The sequence below is a fragment of the Pseudochaenichthys georgianus genome, unplaced genomic scaffold (genome assembly GCF_902827115.2).
Source record: "Pseudochaenichthys georgianus unplaced genomic scaffold, fPseGeo1.2 scaffold_488_arrow_ctg1, whole genome shotgun sequence".
Lineage (NCBI taxonomy): Eukaryota > Metazoa > Chordata > Actinopteri > Perciformes > Channichthyidae > Pseudochaenichthys > Pseudochaenichthys georgianus.
Genome location: NW_027263050.1, coordinates 121867 through 142357, shown reverse-complemented (window position 1 = coordinate 142357; position 20491 = coordinate 121867). Strand labels below are relative to the sequence as shown.

Below are 20491 nucleotides of genomic sequence, written 5' to 3'. Positions count from 1 at the left end.
GTGCGCTCCTTCGCCGGCGTCTTCCTCCCGGCGATCTACGCCCTGGCTCTGGTGGTGGGCCTGGCTGGGAACGGCGCTGGGTCGTGGTGGTCTACGCCTCAAAGCTGCGCCTGCGCACCCTGACAGACGTGTGCATCCTGAACCTGGCCATCTCAGACCTGCTGCTGCTCCTCACGCTGCCCCTTCTGGGCCGCAGACCGCCGTGCACGGCTGGATGCTGGGCACGGCCGCCTGCAAAGATCACCTCCTTCCTCTACAGTATGAACTTCAGCTGTGGGATGCTGATGCTGGCGTGTATTAGCGGTGATCGATACCGCGCTGTGGCCCACAATGCAGCAGGCAGGAGCGGCCCCCGGGTCCGGAGACAGTGGCTCGTGGTGTGCGTGTGGCTGTGGGCGGCAGCCCAGCTTCCTTGGCCTTCCGGAGCTCATCTTCTCCACGGTGAAGCACTCCACCACCGGGTGGCCTGTACAGCCGTGTATCCGCACAGCATGGCCCGCCCTGCTAAAGCCGCCCCTGGAGCTCATGGAGGTGACCCTGAGGTTCCTGCTTCCTTTCTTGGTCATGGTGGTGTGTTACTGCTGGGTTTGGCGCGCGCTCAGTCGGGCAGCCGGCGTGCGGAGAGAGAGGAAATGGCGCGCCCTGAGAGTCCTGCTGGCTGTGGTGGCCGTGTTCCTGCTCACCCAGCTGCCCTACAACGCGGTGAAGCTGTGCCGAGCCATGGACATCATCTACATGCTGGTGACGGACTGCGAGGCCAGCAAGGCTCTGGACTCGAGCGGTGCAGGTGACGGAGAGCCTGGCGCTGGCCCACGCCTGCATCAACCCGCTCCTCTACGCTTTCGTCGGATCCTCCTTCAGGGGACATGTGCTCAAAGCTGCGAAGCACCTGGGGCAGCGGCTGGGGAGACACCCGAGACACGCGGGGGGCCGGCGGTGGAGATCGCTCTCAACACGCGCACCAAGACACAATCCCAGTCTGGTTCAGAGGACCAGGACACCAGCACCTTCACCATTTAGACTCGCAACATATCCCTCTTCCTCTAAGCACCTCGACTAAATAGAATGTCTCTGTATATATATATTTACACATCATCATTATTATTATTATTAATATTATAATGGATGGATGTCAATTGTAATAAAAAACATATGTACAGTGAGTTTATAAGCACTAACGAAGCAAAGCATTTTGTATAATATATGTATTTTGTTAAATAAAAGACACATTTCAGTGACGCATCGACCGACATCTGTGTCCTCACAACAAATACAACCGTACAGTCTGCGCTGCCTGCATCTCATTGGGGTCGGCGAGGTGGGCCACAGATTAAATTAAAAAGCAATACGGCGAACAAAGAGAAACCCAACAGAAGGACTCCTCCGGGGCATTGAACAGGAAAAACTATTTCATGGCGTTTTATGTCCACTGTTATGGAGTTGGGCGCGGTTTCTAATTCCCTAAACATTCGCTTCCAAATAAATGCTCTCTTCAAACTGTGAAGACATGTTGATTGTCTTGGAGGAAGTCGTGTATCCAGGCTCGATTAAAGCACTGTTTACTTTAGAGGATCAGCTCCATTGAGCAAAACCTCCGGACCGGACCCATAGAGATCTGTATGTTTACCATTCTTTCCATCTGCCCTACCTGTTAGTCACCCCCTCTCCTCTGTGAGGGCTGACGGCTCAGATGTGTGGGGGCTGAAGGACAGACTTGTTGTGTTTGCTGGGAGACTTTTCAAACTGTAGCCGAAACAATGTATTTACAGTCGGCCTGAACAAATACAAGTATTCAAAGTGACTATATTATGCTTTTTGCCCTTTCCTGTAGGGATAAAATACACATATGAAGCTGAACATTGGCATAATATGTCTTCTTTACGTTGCGTGTCACACGGCTGAATAGGTAAATAGGTAAACAAGGGACAAAGCCATAGTTACACTCTGCAATATAATTTTAATTCACGTAAGTACTTTAAGAAAACCAAAATGACGTTTTCTTTCAACAAGCAACTAGCAACTAATGTGAAACGTGTACCTGGTTTCTTTTTGTGAGAGCATGTATGCAAATGCAGGTCTGGGAATAAGTGTAGAACATTATCATGCCCACGGTTCCTTTAAAGCTTCCGCACAACGGAGCTGCCCTGATGGCATCTAGGGGTGTCAAACTCAATTTCATCGCAGGCCACATCAGCATTATGGTTGCACTCAAAGGGCCGGTTGTAACTTTAAGACTATATAAAAATACATAAATATTTAATATATATAAAAAATAATGTATTATATTATATTATTGCAATGGCATTGGATTATTATCGCATAGGGTAATAACTTCATAATTAACTTCTTAAAGCAGAAGTCGAGGTCAAATAATTCCAAGTCTCTTCAGTGAGAATGTCACAAAATGATCTAAAAAGAAAAGCCACATTCTGGAAAAACAAAAACAAAGAAGTGACATTTCGAAATAAAAAGTAACATTTTGGAGAAAAAAATCAAATTCTGAGAAAAAAAAGCATATTTTGAAGAAAAAAAGTCAAAAGTCAAATTTCAGATGCATTGTGGGACATGTAGTTTATGGGCAACGTGCTTCTGTAAAGTAGCATGTAACCGTATAATAAACATATTATATTCTTTGCAAGCTCTTGTGGGGGCCACATGAAATGAAGTCGCGGGCCGGATTTGGCCCCCGGGCCTTGAGTTTGACACCCCTGCTCTACAGGAAAGACCCAACACACTTTAAAACTACATCAGGCAGTGCATGCGGCGTACACACATGAAGTGGATAAACCCATATTCCAGTAAACTCAATTTATGGTTGGGTTATATTCCATGACAAGTTATTAAAAAAAACGACTTCAGCCTAACGTGAAATACAGCGAGCGAACCACACCGATACTTTCTGTGGAAGAATACAAAATCTACGCACACGCACAGATCCTCCTTGAGGGAAAATGCCCTGAAGGCTGCCAAGGGCCTTGGAGAGCGGATTAGGAAACACCCGTAATGAGAGGAGAGCTGGCAGAGAACTCTTCATTTGATACTTGGACAAAATGACAGAGACCGGAGCTAAACATTACCTTCAGAACAATTTCAGAAAAAGGTTTGACGTCCCCTGTTGTGCTTTTTGGGTTTTCCCTTTCCTGTTCTATCGGTTTATGTGCATGTTCATGGTCTGCAGAGGCTACAATCCCAAGGGACGTCCCTATGGAACAGTCACGCTTCTATTGGCTAGTGCTCTAACACATCCTATGTATGTGATGAGGGTACTGGGCTCTGGTTTCAGACAGAGGGTGAAAAGAGGGGCTGCAGCACAGGCAGTATTGAACATTACAGCACGGAGACATGTAGAGACACTACATACTGATATACACCTGAACATCAGCAGGAGAGGACTCTTTAAAGTAGAGACACTACATACTGATATACACCTGAACATCAGCAGGAGAGGACTCTTTAAAGTAGAGACACTACATACTGATATACACCTGAACATCAGCAGGAGAGGACTCTTTAAAGTAGAGACACTACATACTGATATACACCTGAACATCAGCAGGAGAGGACTCTTTAAAGTAGAGACACTACATACTGATATACACCTGAACATCAGCAGGAGAGGACTCTTTAAAGTAGAGACACTACATACTGATATACACCTGAACATCAGCAGGAGAGGACTCTTTAAAGTAGAGACACTACATACTGATATACACCTGAACATCAGCAGGAGAGGACTCTTTAAAGTAGAGACACTACATACTGATATACACCTGAACATCAGCAGGAGAGGACTCTTTAAAGTAGAGACACTACATACTGATATACACCTGAACATCAGCAGGAGAGGACTCTTTAAAGTAGAAACACTACATACTGATATACACCTGAACATCAGCAGGAGAGGACTCTTTAAAGTAGAGACACTACATACTGATATACACCTGAACATCAGCAGGAGAGGACTCTTTAAAGTAGAGACACTACATACTGATATACACCTGAACATCAGCAGGAGAGGACTCTTTAAAGTAGAGACACTACATACTGATATACACCTGAACATCAGCAGGAGAGGACTCTTTAAAGTAGAGACACTACATACTGATATACACCTGAACATCAGCAGGAGAGGACTCTTTAAAGTAGAGACACTACATACTGATATACACCTGAACATCAGCAGGAGAGGACTCTTTAAAGTAGAGACACTACATACTGATATACACCTGAACATCAGCAGGAGAGGACTCTTTAAAATAGAGACACTACATACTGATATACACCTGAACATCAGCAGGAGAGGACTCTTTAAAGTAGAGACACTACACACTGATATACACCTGAACATCAGCAGGAGAGGACTCTTTAAAGTAGAGACACTACATACTGATATACACCTGAACATCAGCAGGAGAGGACTCTTTAAAGTAGAGACACTACACACTGATATACACCTGAACATCAGCAGGAGAGGACTCTTTAAAGTAGAGACACTACATACTCATATACACCTGAACATCAGCAGGAGAGGACTCTTTAAAGTAGAGACACTACATACTGATATACACCTGAACATCAGCAGGAGAGGACTCTTTAAAGTAGAGACACTACACACTGATATACACCTGAACATCAGCAGGAGAGGACTCTTTAAAGTAGAGACACTACATACTCATATACACCTGAACATCAGCAGGAGAGGACTCTTTAAAGTAGAGACACCACTGATATACACATGTTATTATATTTCTGTGTTTTAAATGTTTGTTTTACTTTTATGTACGCACCACGATATCAAGTCAAACTCCTCGTACGTGTAAACCTACCTGGTGATAAAGCTTCTGATTAAATACAAGTATGAAAGTCTTCTTTAATATCAGATTGAATGTCTAGACCAGTGGTTCTCAAATGGGGGTACGCGGACCCCTAGGGGTACGTTGCAGTACTGCAGGGGGTACGTGAGATTTATTAGTATTGATTTATATTGATTTATAGTTAATGAAAAAAAACAACATAAGTAATGCATTTAAACAAACTGCTAATAGTAGATTAACTACTTTATTCAAAGTTTACAGAAATTCTGGATAATAAAACGTGGTGCTCTCTTTCCCTCTCCCTCTCCTGACAGCCCGTCAGTCTCGTGCAGCTCGCTGAACCTGTAATAAGTGACCCGACAGTAAAGAATAAATATATGTATAACTAGTTTAGCTAGTTCCAGAGTAGATGAACTAGCTAAGTGTGTTCGGTCTAACTCTGAGTGTATTTTGCTCCACTCAACGGTGCGTCACAGCGGCGGAGCTGTGATCATGCAGAGCTGCGTGTTCTCCGTCAGCAGCAGCTAATCTGATCTCTCTCTCGCGTCCAGATCTAGGTAGTTCTAGTTAATGATATGACTGCCTGCTTATCAAAGGACACCTAAACAATAAGCGTTGCTTGGCAACGGCGTGTGGCTGCAAAGTAGCCTATAGCGCAGCATTATGCATGTGTTTATATGAGGGGTCAAAATCCCATGCTCATAAAATGCTCATATCTTTTTTTTCTCTACATTCCCATAGACCCAAAATAAATAAATAAATTTTAGGAAAAGTAAGGAAGTTTGAGCAGTGTGGGTTTTATATGAACAGAGTTTCACATATTTCAAAACGAGAGTGTAATAACTGCAGTTTGCCTCGCTGTCAGAATGACGAAGCTCTCAGTGAAGCTCGAGCTCATGTTTCACTACATTGAGTACAACTTATTAAAAAGATCAGTTCAATGTAACTAATGTCGTCTCAGTTATTGCATGATGTTAAAATTGGTTTGCCATGAATTTAGTGATGGATTGTAAACATTTGAAATGTACATTTAAGTGTTTCTCAGTTCCAAGGTTCTTGTTGTAATAACTCAGACTCTGATGGTGCAGCGCTGTGCCTCTTTATATAGGCATGCTTTCCTTAACACATTGTGTTTGCGCTGAATTGTTTTTTCAAAGGGGGAACATTATTGAAAAGAGTGTGAGAACCACTGCTCTAGACGGTGCAGAGAGTCAGTCCGAGGTCACAGGAAGACTGAACCGGCCTTGGACACGGACTGAGAGGTTTATTCATGCCGGCAGAGAGCATTCTTACAAACCAAGGTTGTTGTTTTTTTACTGATGGAAATGTCCTTTCCAAAGAAAAGGGAAACGGGAACGACAGACGGGTGTGGACATGAGAATGATGCTTTTTCTCGTAAACCAAGTTTTCAAAGACGAGAAAGATTTTCCGTGCAGATTTTCGGAGGGAAAAACAACAGAAACAACAACAACAACAACAGGCCAGTGTTTCCCGTTAACCTGGGACCTCAGACCACATCTGTGTCAGCGGAAACATCTGGAATGTCTTTCCGTCCTCAGATATTAAACTGCACTACAAATCAAGAGGGAGTTGCATGTTGTTCACCTTGAATCAGTTAATATCTCATCAGTTAGAGGTTGAAATGCCAATTGATAAACACACTGCCTGCGTGTTGAGTTCTGAGTCCGTGACCTTTCACTTCCAGCCAAAGCTATTTTCCAGAATGAATGAGTTCAATACATTGTTTTAACTTCTCGAGTGCGCTTTCATGTCTTCTAAATGAGTCATCTGCCCTTTCTGTGGTCAACATGTTGGAAGTTTGGGTTATTTTGCTGTAGTGCTTTGAGGCCACATCTTTAAAACATTAAAAGGACGATAAACTTTGAGGATTTACTGTTTTCAAAAACATTCTTTGGTTTAAGGGGAGTTGATTTAGAGAGGACACATTCTGCTGATGGGCGGGTTCAGGTTAGTGTGTAGTGTCTCTACTTTAAAGAGTCCTCTCATGCTGATGTTCAGGTGTATATCAGTATGTAGTGTCTCTACTTTAAAGAGTCCTCTCCTGCTGATGTTCAGGTGTATATCAGTATGTAGTGTCTCTACTTTAAAGAGTCCTCTCCTGCTGATGTTCAGGTGTATATCAGTGTGTAGTGTCTCTACTTTAAAGAGTCCTCTCCTGCTGATGTTCAGGTGTATATCAGTATGTAGTGTCTCTACTTTAAAGAGTCCTCTCCTGCTGATGTTCAGGTGTATATCAGTATGTAGTGTCTCTACTTTAAAGAGTCCTCTCCTGCTGATGTTCAGGTGTATATCAGTATGTAGGTGTCTCTACTTTAAAGAGTCCTCTCCTGCTGATGTTCAGGTGTATATCAGTATTGTAGTGTCTCTACTTTAAAGAGTCCTCTCCTGCTGATGTTCAGGTGTATATCAGTATGTAGTGTCTCTACTTTAAAGAGTCCTCTCCTGCTGATGTTCAGGTGTATATCAGTATGTAGTGTCTCTACTTTAAAGAGTCCTCTCCTGCTGATGTTCAGGTGTATATCAGTATGTAGTGTCTCTACTTTAAAGAGTCCTCTCCTGCTGATGTTCAGGTGTATATCAGTATGTAGTGTCTCTACTTTAAAGAGTCCTCTCCTGCTGATGTTCAGGTGTATATCAGTATGTAGTGTCTCTACTTTAAAGAGTCCTCTCCTGCTGATGTTCAGGTGTATATCAGTATGTAGTGTCTCTACTTTAAAGAGTCCTCTCCTGCTGATGTTCAGGTGGATATCAGTATGTAGTGTCTCTACTTTAAAGAGTCCTCTCCTGCTGATGTTCAGGTGTATATCAGTATGTAGTGTCTCTACTTTAAAGAGTCCTCTCCTGCTGATGTTCAGGTGTATATCAGTATGTAGTGTCTCTACTTTAAAGAGTCCTCTCATGCTGATGTTCAGGTGTATATCAGTATGTAGTGTCTCTACTTTAAAGAGTCCTCTCCTGCTGATGTTCAGGTGTATATCAGTGTGTAGTGTCTCTACTTTAAAGAGTCCTCTCCTGCTGATGTTCAGGTGTATATCGGTATGTAGTGTCTCTACTTTAAAGAGTCCTCTCCTGCTGATGTTCAGGTGTATATCAGTATGTAGTGTCTCTACTTTAAAGAGTCCTCTCCTGATGATGTTCAGGTGTATATCAGTCTGTAGTGTCTCTACTTTAAAGAGTCCTCTCCTGCTGATGTGCAGGTGGATATCAGTATGTAGTGCCTCTACTTTAAAGAGTCCTCTCCTGCTGATGTTCAGGTGGATATCAGTATGTAGTGTCTCTACTTTAAAGAGTCCTCTCCTGCTGATGTTCAGGTGTATATCAGTATGTAGTGTCTCTACTTTAAAGAGTCCTCTCCTGCTGATGTTCAGGTGTATATCAGTATGTAGTGTCTCTACTTTAAAGAGTCCTCTCATGCTGATGTTCAGGTGTATATCAGTATGTAGTGTCTCTACATGTCTCCATGCTTTAATGTTCAAAAAGCTCTTTATTGTTCTCATACTGCCTGTGCTGCAGCACCTCTTTTCACCCTCTGTCTGAAACCAGAGCCCAGTCTGCTCTGATTGGTTAGCTGGCCGGCTCTGTTGTGATTGGTCAACCAGCTTACAGATGTCCCGCCCCTTAGCCTATCACGTACAATGTGTTGGAGCGCTAGCCAATAGGAGTGTGAGTGTTACATAGTGATGTCACTATGTTCCAGAAGTAAACAAAGGAGTCCAATGGAGCTCTCTTTAAAACAAGTAAAACTGGGCGGACCTCTACTTTCAGCTGTTAATGGTCCAAAAACAGTGGTCTTGTTGGCATAATATCATTTCCCCCCCGTATACAGTCAACAGAAACAGACTTACCGCTGCTCCACCATTTCTTGCCGTCGATGACGAAGTCGTCTCCATCCCTGCGAAGCGTGCACTGCATGTTTGTTGCATCACTGGAGGCCACATCCGGCTCTGGGGAGCGGACCACAGGAAGATTCAAACACAACGTAAAACCGTTACTCAGTTAAAGGGAAGCACCCATGAGTCACACAAACTGGTTTCCCCCAAATATTGTGGAGCCTAAGGGTCACTGAAGGGAGCAGAGGACTCCTAACAACGTCAAGTGTTTATCAGAACAAGACGGAGGATCCTGTTCCTCGTCATCCAACTGGTGATCACAAAGCACAGCTGATCACCATCTGTGTTTACAAGGAGAGCCATAGGAGGCTCACACCCACTAATCACCTCGGCATGCTGCAGCTTCCAGGCAGCGTGGAGAGCAAAGAGGGGAACGGGGAGAAATTACTCATAGGGCATTCGTCTTCTGCTGCTTCCATGAAGAATTTCCAAACGACATAGCAACCGTGCCACCGGCTCATTTGAAACCAGAACTTGACTGTTTTAGAAAAAAAACGATATCATAAGAAAGCAGTGCCTTGTTGTAACTACACCCACTCTTACACAAAAGTGTTTCAAGATGCCTTTTCAAGCCTACACATGGTACCTTTTCATGTACATCCCTTCCTGCTAAAGCACAGTGACGCGTGATAGTTTGCACGTATTTGAAGCTGTTCCTGTGACGCTCGAGCACATAAAAGAGTTACCTGTCATACAGAAGCAGGAGCGAATCTCCCCTCTGAGCAGAGGCTCCAGCCATTTCTTCTTCTGCTGCTCGCTGCCAAACATGTGGAGCACCTCCATATTGCCTGTGTCTGTGGAGAAGCAACATACAGACACCGTCTTACAGGATATCAGGGGAAAGTTGGGAAATATAGGCCCTAGAGCAGGGGGTCCCAAACTTTGCCATGCCAAGGACCCATCTAGCATTATCGTCTGGCGAGGACCCCCCTGTTGCAATTTGTTTATTTAAATGATGAGTACATTATGATGGAAATATGACATTACTCATACAGCTAAATACATTTTCTTATTATTTATTTGTATTAATATTCATTTTTTGTATTTATCTTTTGTTTGTCATTCATTACATTGATTGTGTCTTCTGTTATAAACATTCTTAACACAATATTAAAACAGTAATATCAACAGTAAACATATTTTAAAATTGATTTCTGTCTTTATAATATTATATAATTTTGAACAGTAATATGAACAATTAACATATATTTTTTGCATTTTTGAAAGCTACTTATGCCTTAATAATATTCAACAGTAATATTAACAATACACATATTTATATTCATATAAACATCAATATTTGCTACATCCGTGCTCTCATCCAGCTGCAGAGCGACATATTCACTAGCTCTCACTTGCTCCAAAAGCTGAGCAGATACTCAGTTTCCCTCTCAGTAGCGGCAGCTCGATTCTGATTGGCTTGAAGGGCGGTCGTGTGATTTGAAATATATATATTAATAAATAAAAAATATTAAAGTGGCATCAAAGGAGGACACATATATTGATAGATATGCAGTTATTATTAACATCTAAAAAAGAAAAAAATGTAAAAAAAAAAAAAATTCTCCTTTCCCTCAAACTTTGCGTGACCCCCCTGGCGCCCCCTGGCGGCCCCCCGGGGGTCGGGGCCCCCACTTTGAAAAACACTGCCCCAGAGGACCATAATCATACTGTTAAAAAAAGCTATAGTGAACAAACACAAAAATCGTTACGATGCAAAGGGGCCGACATTAGTTACCATTTTGGGGGAACTTATAACGAGGCCAAATTCATCAGCAACATAGTCAAGTGTAATCGTAAAGTGCGAGGTCATACTGCAAGTGTGTGACTGAGAGACAGGGAGATAATATTGACACATCTCTGAAACCAAGGGTTACCGGGAGCCTGGCAGTTTGAAGACTTCAGGAGCGAAGAGGCAGCGCCCGGTCCTCCTGCGATGAAGGCGTAGTCCAGCTGACTGAGGCCGCTGACCGCAGGCAGGAACAGGGTTAGACAGCCCGGCCTGCCTGGCTCTCTCCTGCACACCACACACACACACACACACACACACACACCACACACACACACACACACACACACACACACACACACACACACCACACACACACACACACACACACACACACACACACACACACACACACACACACACACACACACACACACACACACACACCACACACACACACACACCACACACACACACACACACACACACACACACACACACCACACACACACACACACACACACACACACACACACACCACACACACACACACACACACACACACACACACACACACACACACACACACACACACACACACACACACACACACACACACACACACGATTGACAGCTTTAACTTGAATATATTTATATTTTGTTTATTGCTACATGTCGTTTGATTGCATCGCCTCCGCTGCCTTGGCAGTGTTAACCTGGACAGGTCTTGGTTGTGGCCACTAAATTAAACAAGTGTCCTGACAGACCTTTAGATCCTCGATTATTTGTGGGGTGTGCCATCTCTGTGGAGACTGAGCGTGTTTGCTGTAGTACTCTGCGACTTCCTGTAGAAACAAGACAAAAAGCATAACAACCATTGTTTTACTCTCCTCTCACCTGAGCATCCTTAGTGGGAACCTTTACAAAAGAAAAATGTAGAACTATTTTCAGTGCTTGAATTGGGCCGGTACTCACCAGTACGCAGTACCAGCACTTCTGATGTTTACCCATGTGGTACCGGCACTTCTTACTGAGTACCGGGCAAGGTGCCGGTACTCAGTAAGATGCCAGTACTCAGCCGCCTGAGGCACGCCATGACGCATGACAACAAATGTGCCCAGCGTACGTACCTATGACGCGCCGCAGCAATAGACTAGAGCAGAAAAGACATCACATAACGTTAGCATTTTGAAAATGTTAGCGTGGCTTAATAAAAGTGCGAAAAGAAAGCGGTTGTCGCCGGACAAGGATTCCCTCTCTCCTTTCCTGCTGAAAGATGGTGAGTGTACTCAGGGACGAGGAGTCATTGAACCAGCCGCCAGTAGGAGTCAGGCTTTACTTTCTTTTATATCCATAAAGAAAAAGTAAATCTGTTTACAGTTGTTTCGTATGGATGTTGAGAGGTATCCATATATATCTTCATGTTGCTCTCAAAGTGCACCAGATTGATGCATCTAACTTCAATATTTAAAAACAAATCTTACCGGGGGAGCATGCCCCCGGACCCCCCTAGTGTGTCAGGTCCACTCCCCACTTATAAAAATAGCACTTTACCCCTGCACCCCCTCTGATCTCAGATGCACCCTGAGTCACTTTGTTTAAGTACAGTGAGCCTTTCTAAAATATACAGTAAAGAGACGAACCCACCAGCATTATAGGATATACTATGACGTTGAGCCAAATACTTGTTTTTGGGCTGGGTAAATAAATTGACTTGAAACAGTTGCTGATTTAGAGTACTGGCACCTTTTTTATTCCAATTCAAGCACTGACTATTTTGACTCGCTTACGGGGTTAATGTAGTTATTTCTGCAGCAGGAACTAATCTGTTCAATCTGCCCACATCAAAACTCACAACATGCCCAAAGCCGTGGTGGTGGTTCTGCCTCTGCATGCAACACCATGCAGTCAACAGCCTCCTTGTCTCCCACTGGAACCCTGAGCGCACGGCCGAGCGGCTCAGTCACACCCTGCATGTGACAGTTAGAACTCCATCTGGACAAACATCCCTGTGAGCACTGACCTCCTGAGCAGGAAGCACGTGTTGTCTCATGAAGTCTTGGACCTGCTGCAGAACAGCGCGCCCTTTAGCCGTCTGCAGGAACAGCCCGTCTCCCGTTGGACCTGGCGCCGACCTGGCAACAAACACACGGTAGAGAGTCAGCAGGGGGTCTGTGAAGCAGCTGCTGCTGGCTCACATGCAGTCAGCGGGTGGAGTCGATCTGTTCCATTCAGAGCAGAGAATTCTACGACCGATCATATGGGAATATTACGGGGTAGTGGTGGTCTAACGGATAGTGAGGCGGGCTGAAGATCGGAAGGCTGCGAGTTCAAATCCCGCCAGGAACACCACCACTTGAGTTACTCCAGGGAGAATGTCCCTGTAATCGGTCATTGTAAGTTGCTTTGGATAAAAGCGTCAGCGTAATGTGATGTGATGGATTCAACTGAAATAACAGCGTTTAAACGATCTGGGACTTGGGGCTTGCCCGTGTTCACGCAACAACAGGAACTTTGTCAAACAACTCAAGCAGCCGACCAACCTCTGAGCCAGCTGCAGGGCCGTCTGAGCCAACGGCTCCACACACTGGCCGAACTCCTCTGCATTGGGAGCGCTCGCATTGCCCAGCAGGTGGCGTGCATAGATCCCCTGAGAGACACCATGGGGAATAAAGGAACACATAACATGTCTGTTACATTTCTATAAAGGTCTAGCAGGGTTACAGTGTTACTAAAACATCACATAGTGTGTGTCGTAAAGGATCAGATGTTATCTCGTCTCTGTCAGCTGTTCTGTTCTGTAGGATAATACTTTACGAGTGAATCTTCTACTGCCTGAATCTGCTTCATGCTTTTCACTTTCTTTGCTTCGTGTGTTCTGGTTTTAACTCAGCAGGTGAACCGATGTGTGTGTGAGCTTAACTGTGTGTGTTCAACTAAAACGGAGCCTTATTGATGTGATTTTATTCAGATTGCCTTCGATATCCAAAAGTAATGGATATCCGGTTGCATTACTGTTATAAGAACAGGTGTATATAAACGGGTACAAACCTGGGCGATTCCTGCCATTTTAAACACCGACAAGGCCAGGTAGAAATTCAACTCTGGCAAAGAAGAAGGGATCCCTCGGCAGCGGCAGTAAATGGAGATCAGGTCGGCCACATTTGGGATACCTGCACAGGACGTTTGATCACATTTATTTGAGCCATTCTCCATATTCCTCACACCGTTTGGAGTTGTTCTTTCCTTACCTTCTATGCCTTTCAAGCTGCCCAGCGTGCTGATGATGTTCATGCTGGAGGGCCAGTAGTGAGGCATCAGGAAGTAGGCCAGGTCTGCCAGAGGCTGCCCGGTGGTGGACAGCTCCCAGTCCAACACGGCCATCACACGGGCCTGATGACAGGAGATAACCCCAGAGAACTACAGTACAAACTGTGCAGCACCATACAAGTGGACATCTCTAAGCTACTGCTGAAACATGTCTTTTTAGATTTTAATTTGATTGTATTTAATCATTTTGTCTCGTGTCTTTTTAACCTTTAGAAAGAGACAAGACAATTATTTTGTGAATTTCTTGATTATTTATTACTATATATTCTTTTGTATTTCTCTTGCTTCTTTTACCTCCTTGTATTCCTTGAAATCTTATAAATAAATAGATGTGTGCGCTTGAGCTGTCGCTGTGTATTAAAAGTGCTTTACAAATAAAGCTTTACTTTTTTTATTTATCAAAACGCACTTAGCATTACAGTCACATCAAAGAGAAAGATAAGAGTTTTTAAACGACTTACCTCTGTTGGATGGAATATCAGATTATCCAATCGGAAATCTCCGTGGACCAGCGCGACCTCGTTGTCATTGGCCGGCAGATTCTTCATCAACCAATCAGAGAGCTCGTTCATGGCTGGGATGTCCCTGTGGGCGGCGGCTGTGTACTGCTTCGTCCATGTTGACACCTTGAGAGACAGATTTGTAATGTTCTGAGATGACTCAAACATCTATTTTAACTAATGGCGCTGTGCTCACTTGTCTCTTGCAGTATCCGGCTCCTTTCCCAAAGCCCTCCAGGTTCAGGGACGCCAGGTCCAGTGAGTGGAGCTTTGCCAACGCTTCCACTGCAGCCACATAGAGAGCCGTCCTCTCTGCTGCACTCACTCCAGGGAGACGGAGGTCCCTGAATACACGGCCCTGAAGAAAGAAAGACTGTCTTTTTACAATATGCATCTTCACATGGTGCTAACGGTTCAGCAGCCTGTGCATGTCCCCCAGCGGGTAAACACAGGTCCAAACTCCATCTGTCATCATAAGAAAATAGGGCAAAGGCCAACCAAACAGCAATACATACTGGACACCGTCTTAGTGAAACAAACTTACTTTCACGTGCTCCATCAAGTAGAACTCTGTTCCGATGACTTCAGCGTCGGTGCAGTGCAGGAGAGGCTGAGGGACGGGGAACCCGGCGGAGAACAGAGCCTTCTGCACCCGGTACTCCCGGTCCACCTGCACACAGAGTCACAAAGATGCAATAGAAACGCTTCAATATATTATTCCACATGACCCAAAATATTATATATAATAATAATAAATTACATTTATAAAGCGCTTTTCCTGGTGCTCAAAGCGCTTACAAGCAAGTAAAACAAAATAACAACAACAGTAGAAAGTGCTAAGCTAGGTGGAATGAGGGCGAGGGGTTAGTGGATTAGGAGTTGAAGGCAAGAGTGAAAAGGTGAGTTTTGAGGGATTGTTTGAAGAGTGTTGGCGGATCTGACGTGGCTGGGGAGGGGGTTCCAGAGTGAGGGGGGGGGGCTGCGAAGGCCCTGTCCCCCCAGGTCCGGAGCTTTGTCCTGATGGGCTGCAGTAGGTTAGCTTCAGCAGACCTGAGGCGACGGGTGGGGGGGTGTCGTTGGAGGAGGTCACAGAGGTAGGGGGGGGGCTTTGAAAGAGAAAAGTAATATTTGAAAGTCAAAGCGGTGTTTGATGGGGAGCCAGAGGAGGTCATGGAGGATAGGGGGGATGTGGTTGAAGCGTGGGGTGGAGGTGAGCAAGCGGGCAGCTGAGTTTTGGACATATTGAAGTTTTTTTAGTGTTGCAGTAATCCAGTCGGGATGTGATGAAGGCATGGATCAGTTTCAGCAGCGGTCGATGAGAGGGAGGGTCTGATGCGGGCGATGTTCTTTAAATGGAAGAAAGCGGGTTTTTTGGGACCTGGTTGACGTGAGGGAGGAAAGTGAGGGTGGGGTCGAGGACGATGCCAAGGTTACGGATGTGAGTGGAGGGGTTGACAATGTAGCATGCAAGCTTCTGTGAAATGAATTTGTTATTTTGCATTTATTGCAATACAATTGCAGACAGTATTCTCTTGGTACACAACCAATTCATTTATTCCAAATACATGTATACTGTTTTAATAATAGAAAACCCTCAAAGAAATGGTCACTACACACACACTGTATGTACTTTCAAAACATTAACACAAAAAATAATTTTAATCAAAACTAATGCTTTTAACTCATGATGTCCAACATATTGTATAATACACACAGTACACATGTAGTATGTGCTAGTATTGTGTATTTGGTAGTAATAAGGCAGGTAATTTGTTTGACTTACTGTTCTGAATATACTACATTTTATTTGCATTGATTATGTTTTGAGTTTTTCATACAAAATATTTGTGTGTTTTTTTGGAGGGTGCATCATCTCGAAAGTTTGATTTGGAATTAGTCCAAAAGTATTCAGATAGTATTAAATGTGTTGGTAATGTGTTGAACTTGAATGACTCTTGTTAGATGTGTGTTTACCTTGTGGGCTCCAGGCAGCAGATCACCTGGAGGTTTCTTCCTGAGCACAAAGCTGTCTGAGGGGGTCTGGATCAGGAAGGTTGGGTTGGACTGACCAGCGCTGAGAAGACAACAGGAAACAGTTAGCACTTATCAGTTAGCATTTACACTACCAGCCTCTACCTGCTCTTTAAAGTCGCAGAGAAACAAACTGTATTCACCTGTACTGTCTGACAGTCAGTGTGTCCTCATTTGACACCCTTGACTTGACAGACAGATATGTGTGTAGTCTGCTAACACTGAATGCGTGTTGCTGTCGGACAGGAGTTGTGAGCTCCTCCATGTTTGTTAGTTAGATTTGATTAATCATTTCCAGCTGTATCGCTCAGATAACTTTCGCAGTGTTGTTACAGTCAGTCGGACCCTTTACGCATGCGCACACCTACGTCGTGTCATCTTTATTTAACATATTTAACGGGAAAAGGCATATCTATTTTTTTCGTAATAGAAATTGAGCTGTTTAAAAATTCAGAATATTCTAATATGCATCCTATTGCGTTTAAAACAGTTGAAATAACCCAATAATGTAGGAACATTTTGAGGTAATTGTATTAGTTTCTACACGGACAGTATTTACGGGAGCACGCAGTCTGATTTCAGTTGTGAAGACGTGTACTTTCCGAGCAGATTTATCTTATAGATAGTCAGTTTACCTCTTATATTACTGAAAATACTTCATCCGCGTTGTTAAGGGACATTTGTTACCGTAATGGCGACTGTGGAGGAGCTGAAGCTGCGCGTGAGGGAGCTGGAGAATGAATTAATAAAGTGTAAGCAGAAACAGAGTGCCATGGATAATGCTCACAACCAGGAGCAACACAGACCCAAGATTGACAAGATGAGTTCAGAAGTGGTGGATTCAAACCCATACAGGTACTTTTATATTGTATTATTTCATCTTTTGACAGGATGTTCAGTCTGCTTACTGAGAGACTACGCCTTATGACTCATCCCATATGGTGCTTCTTCACAGAGGATAATCAGCTGTGTTTTTATTATTGCAGTCGTCTGATGGCTTTGAAGAGGATGGGCATCGTGAAGGATTATGAGGTATGATGGATAAGGGTTGCTGCAATACAGCACCACGTTTTTATTTTGCTGCTCTATCCCCAACAGAAGGGATCGATACCACAACCATACGGTTTACCTAACGGTTTTTTCAGTTGTCCACCTATGCCTGCTTCCTTTCCTGTTGTGAAATAATGTTTCTTACGCATTGCAAATATTAAATAATCACCTCAAATGTGTTGACAGAAAATCCGGACCTTCACAGTGGCAGTGGTCGGTGTCGGGGGGGTGGGCAGCGTGACAGCTGAAATGCTCACTAGATGTGGCATCGGTAAGGTAATGCCAACCCTTTCTTATTCATTCCACATTTACCTGGTCAGTCGATGGTCTTCCTGTACTCACCCTAACCTCTCCATCCCAGCTGATCCTCTTCGACTACGATAAAGTGGAGCTGGCCAACATGAACAGACTGTTCTTCCAGCCTCACCAGGCCGGCCTCAGTAAGGTGGAAGCAGCAGAACACACACTCAGGTACACTACTGTCCGAGTCATCCACTTTTCCACCAAGATAGAGACACGTTGGTTACGTTTGAACTTAATCTACCCGACAGGAACATCAACCCAGACGTGTCATTCGAGACCCACAACTATAATATCACCACAATGGATAATTTTGCACATTTCATGGAGCGCATCAGGTGAGGATATCTTCTCGTTGTATTGTTCTCACCCCTCAGTGGTACATTCATTCACAACAACCTTCTGTGTCCCCTCAGTTTTGGAGGGCTGGAAGAAGGGAAGCCGGTGGATTTGATCCTGAGCTGCGTCGACAACTTTGAGGCTAGAATGGCGATAAATACAGTTAGTGCCGTATAAAAAAACCTCATGTTAAACACCGTGTTGTACCTTTTCACTCGCTGTATTCATGTTGTCATGTTTGTCACAGGCCTGTAATGAACTGGGTCAGATCTGGATGGAGTCGGGGGTGAGTGAGAACGCCGTGTCGGGACACATCCAGCTCATCATCCCTGGGGAGACGGCGTGTTTCGCTGTAAGTCTTAACACACACACACACACACGCTTTCACATTTCTTAGCTTCCTGCAGAACTTCAACAACAGCGAGAAAACAATGGTAGTACTCACGGTTTGATACGGTACCTTCTCCTCCTTTTGTCAGTGCGCCCCTCCTCTGATCGTGGCCGCAAACATCGATGAGAAGACCCTAAAGAGAGACGGTGTGTGTGCCGCCAGCTTACCCACCACCATGGGTGTGGTCGCAGGCATCCTGGTGCAAAACGTCCTCAAGTAAGATATTGTGTTGGCCTTTCGAAAACCTTTTATTTGCAAACGAAACAAACAATTCTTCCTAGTCCATATCCACGATGTGATTGCGTGGTCCTTCCCCAGCTCACTCCCCCTCCATCTACGACAAAGTGCGCAGGTAAAAGCAACCGGATATAACCTCAACGTCACCTCACAGATTCAATAGACACGCCCAGCGCCTGCTAAAGAATTTACTTAGGTTCGTCCGTCTGTGTTAAGTTACATTTTGTTTTCAGGTATCTGTTGAAGTTTGGGACCGTCAGTCATTATCTCGGCTACAACGCCATGAAGGACTTCTTCCCCACCATGGCCATGAAAGCCAACCCTCAGTGTAACGACCGCTACTGCAGGGTGCAACAGGAGGAGTACAAGGTGGGTGGCCGGTGCTTCACAAAGTAGGACCTGCCAAACATTACATTGCAGTGTTGTACTTGTAAGCAAACGGTGTGTGTGGATATTCCCCTTCTAGAAGAAAGAAGCCGAGCGGCCTAAAGTCGAAGTTGTCGAGGAGGAAGAGGAGGAGGTCGTGCACGAGGACAATGACTGGGGTGAGCAACGCATTGCCATATCAGTCAGATCTGTAACCGTGGCAGTGTGTAATAACACACACGTCTCGCTGTGCAGGCATTGAAGTGGTGTCGGAGGTGACTGATATGGAGTTGGAGGCGGCATCAGGCGTTGTGCCCGACCTCCCAGAAGGCATCACTGTGGCCTACACCATTCCAGCTGAGGTTAGTATCATGTGACGCAACACAGCTTAACAACAGTTTACATGTTAGGCGCTGAAATACTTCTGTGAGAATATTACGGATCGCCTTTCCTGGAGAATGCAGAGTTTCAGAGGGTCCGCGGGGTCTTACAAAGCATTCAAAGTTGATACATTTAGCGAAAATGAAGCCTATTAAAAAATTCAAACGGCATTTTCCAAGGTATTAAATGTTGTAGCTTGTTTTCAATAAGTATATAAAGTGTCCAGAGAGGTTGTGTTCTGCAGTCTGCCTGAATGTAGTCATGGCGTAGGCGTGTCGTGTGATTCTGTGGAGTTTATTGATTTGACGTCATCTGAACAGGACGTCGCGCGCTCACTGCTTAATAGCGCGAAGGTCCGTTTACGCCGGTTGCTAAGCAACATCGTTATGGGGAAATGCAAGTCTGCGTCCAAATGGTTGGAAGATAAGGAGGAAGCACAATCAATACTGTATATAGTCAATGTGAGGTACAGTGTGTCGCCAAGGTAACCGGTTAGAACTCCAAGTGGCGATGAGGTGTTAAAATGTATTAAAGGGTCTTCCATGTGACTTCAGGATTCCTGCATCGACTCCGAGTTAGCTAATTGTAATTCTGACAATTGTTTCCCCTCTCTTGACCCAGAATACAGCCAGCGGGGAGACGGTGGGCGAGACTGAGCAGAGCCTCGAGGAGCTGATGGCTCAGATGAGAAAGCTGTGAGCAAAGATCTGCGGAAACGTTTCTGTTGTTCTGATTCAACATGCCTTTTCCACGTCTGTTCCTTTGCATTCATGACTAACTACGGTCTAATTCTTCTCACTGCATGAACGTGCTTAAATGACATGAAGGGAGTCTTAAATGTCCTTGAACCTAGGATAGTATCAGTTAGTGCGTGTATTTTCTACGGTTTTGATGAATGATGTCATTCACTCAGCTTTAAGTAAACGTCAACATGTTTAGTCCTCAATAAAGTATTTATTAGATGGAATGCAATCTGCTCGATAAGTGTGTGATTTCTGTACAGATTTACATTGATACATAAAAACACTTGAGATACACTTTATGTATATTGAGGCAAAGGATTTTGGCACACGGTCCCTTTGGGTGTCATGTACAATTCAGTCATGCAACCA

At 44.5% G+C, this 20491-nt stretch overlaps 2 protein-coding genes and 1 pseudogene across 2 annotated transcripts; 2 read left to right on the top strand and 1 right to left on the bottom strand.

Moving 5' to 3' along the window:
- The first annotated feature begins 3 nt into the window (after window positions 1-3).
- Window positions 4-1815, top strand: LOC117442844 (atypical chemokine receptor 4-like; annotated as a pseudogene).
- A 4554-nt stretch (window positions 1816-6369) lies between these two features.
- Window positions 6370-16654, bottom strand: LOC117442843 (acyl-CoA dehydrogenase family member 11-like). Its single transcript, XM_034078805.1, is given in 17 exon segments — window positions 6370-6386; window positions 8681-8779; window positions 9412-9519; window positions 10603-10618; window positions 10620-10657; window positions 10660-10711; window positions 10713-10742; window positions 11222-11299; window positions 12478-12589; window positions 12998-13104; window positions 13506-13627; window positions 13706-13847; window positions 14246-14410; window positions 14481-14642; window positions 14829-14954; window positions 16259-16358; window positions 16459-16654. Coding segments are annotated over 17 exon segments (1596 nt in total). The 5' UTR covers window positions 16581-16654.
- Window positions 16655-16857: 203 nt separating this feature from the next.
- uba5 (ubiquitin-like modifier activating enzyme 5) lies at window positions 16858-20351 on the top strand. Its single transcript, XM_034078806.2, has 12 exons — window positions 16858-17170; window positions 17302-17347; window positions 17552-17641; window positions 17727-17836; window positions 17917-18003; window positions 18082-18166; window positions 18252-18356; window positions 18484-18611; window positions 18866-19001; window positions 19099-19177; window positions 19254-19360; window positions 20001-20351. Exons 1-12 carry the CDS (start codon window positions 17007-17009, stop codon window positions 20076-20078), a joined length of 1215 nt encoding a protein of 404 aa, XP_033934697.1. The 5' UTR covers window positions 16858-17006; the 3' UTR covers window positions 20079-20351.
- Window positions 20352-20491: the final 140 nt, after the last annotated feature.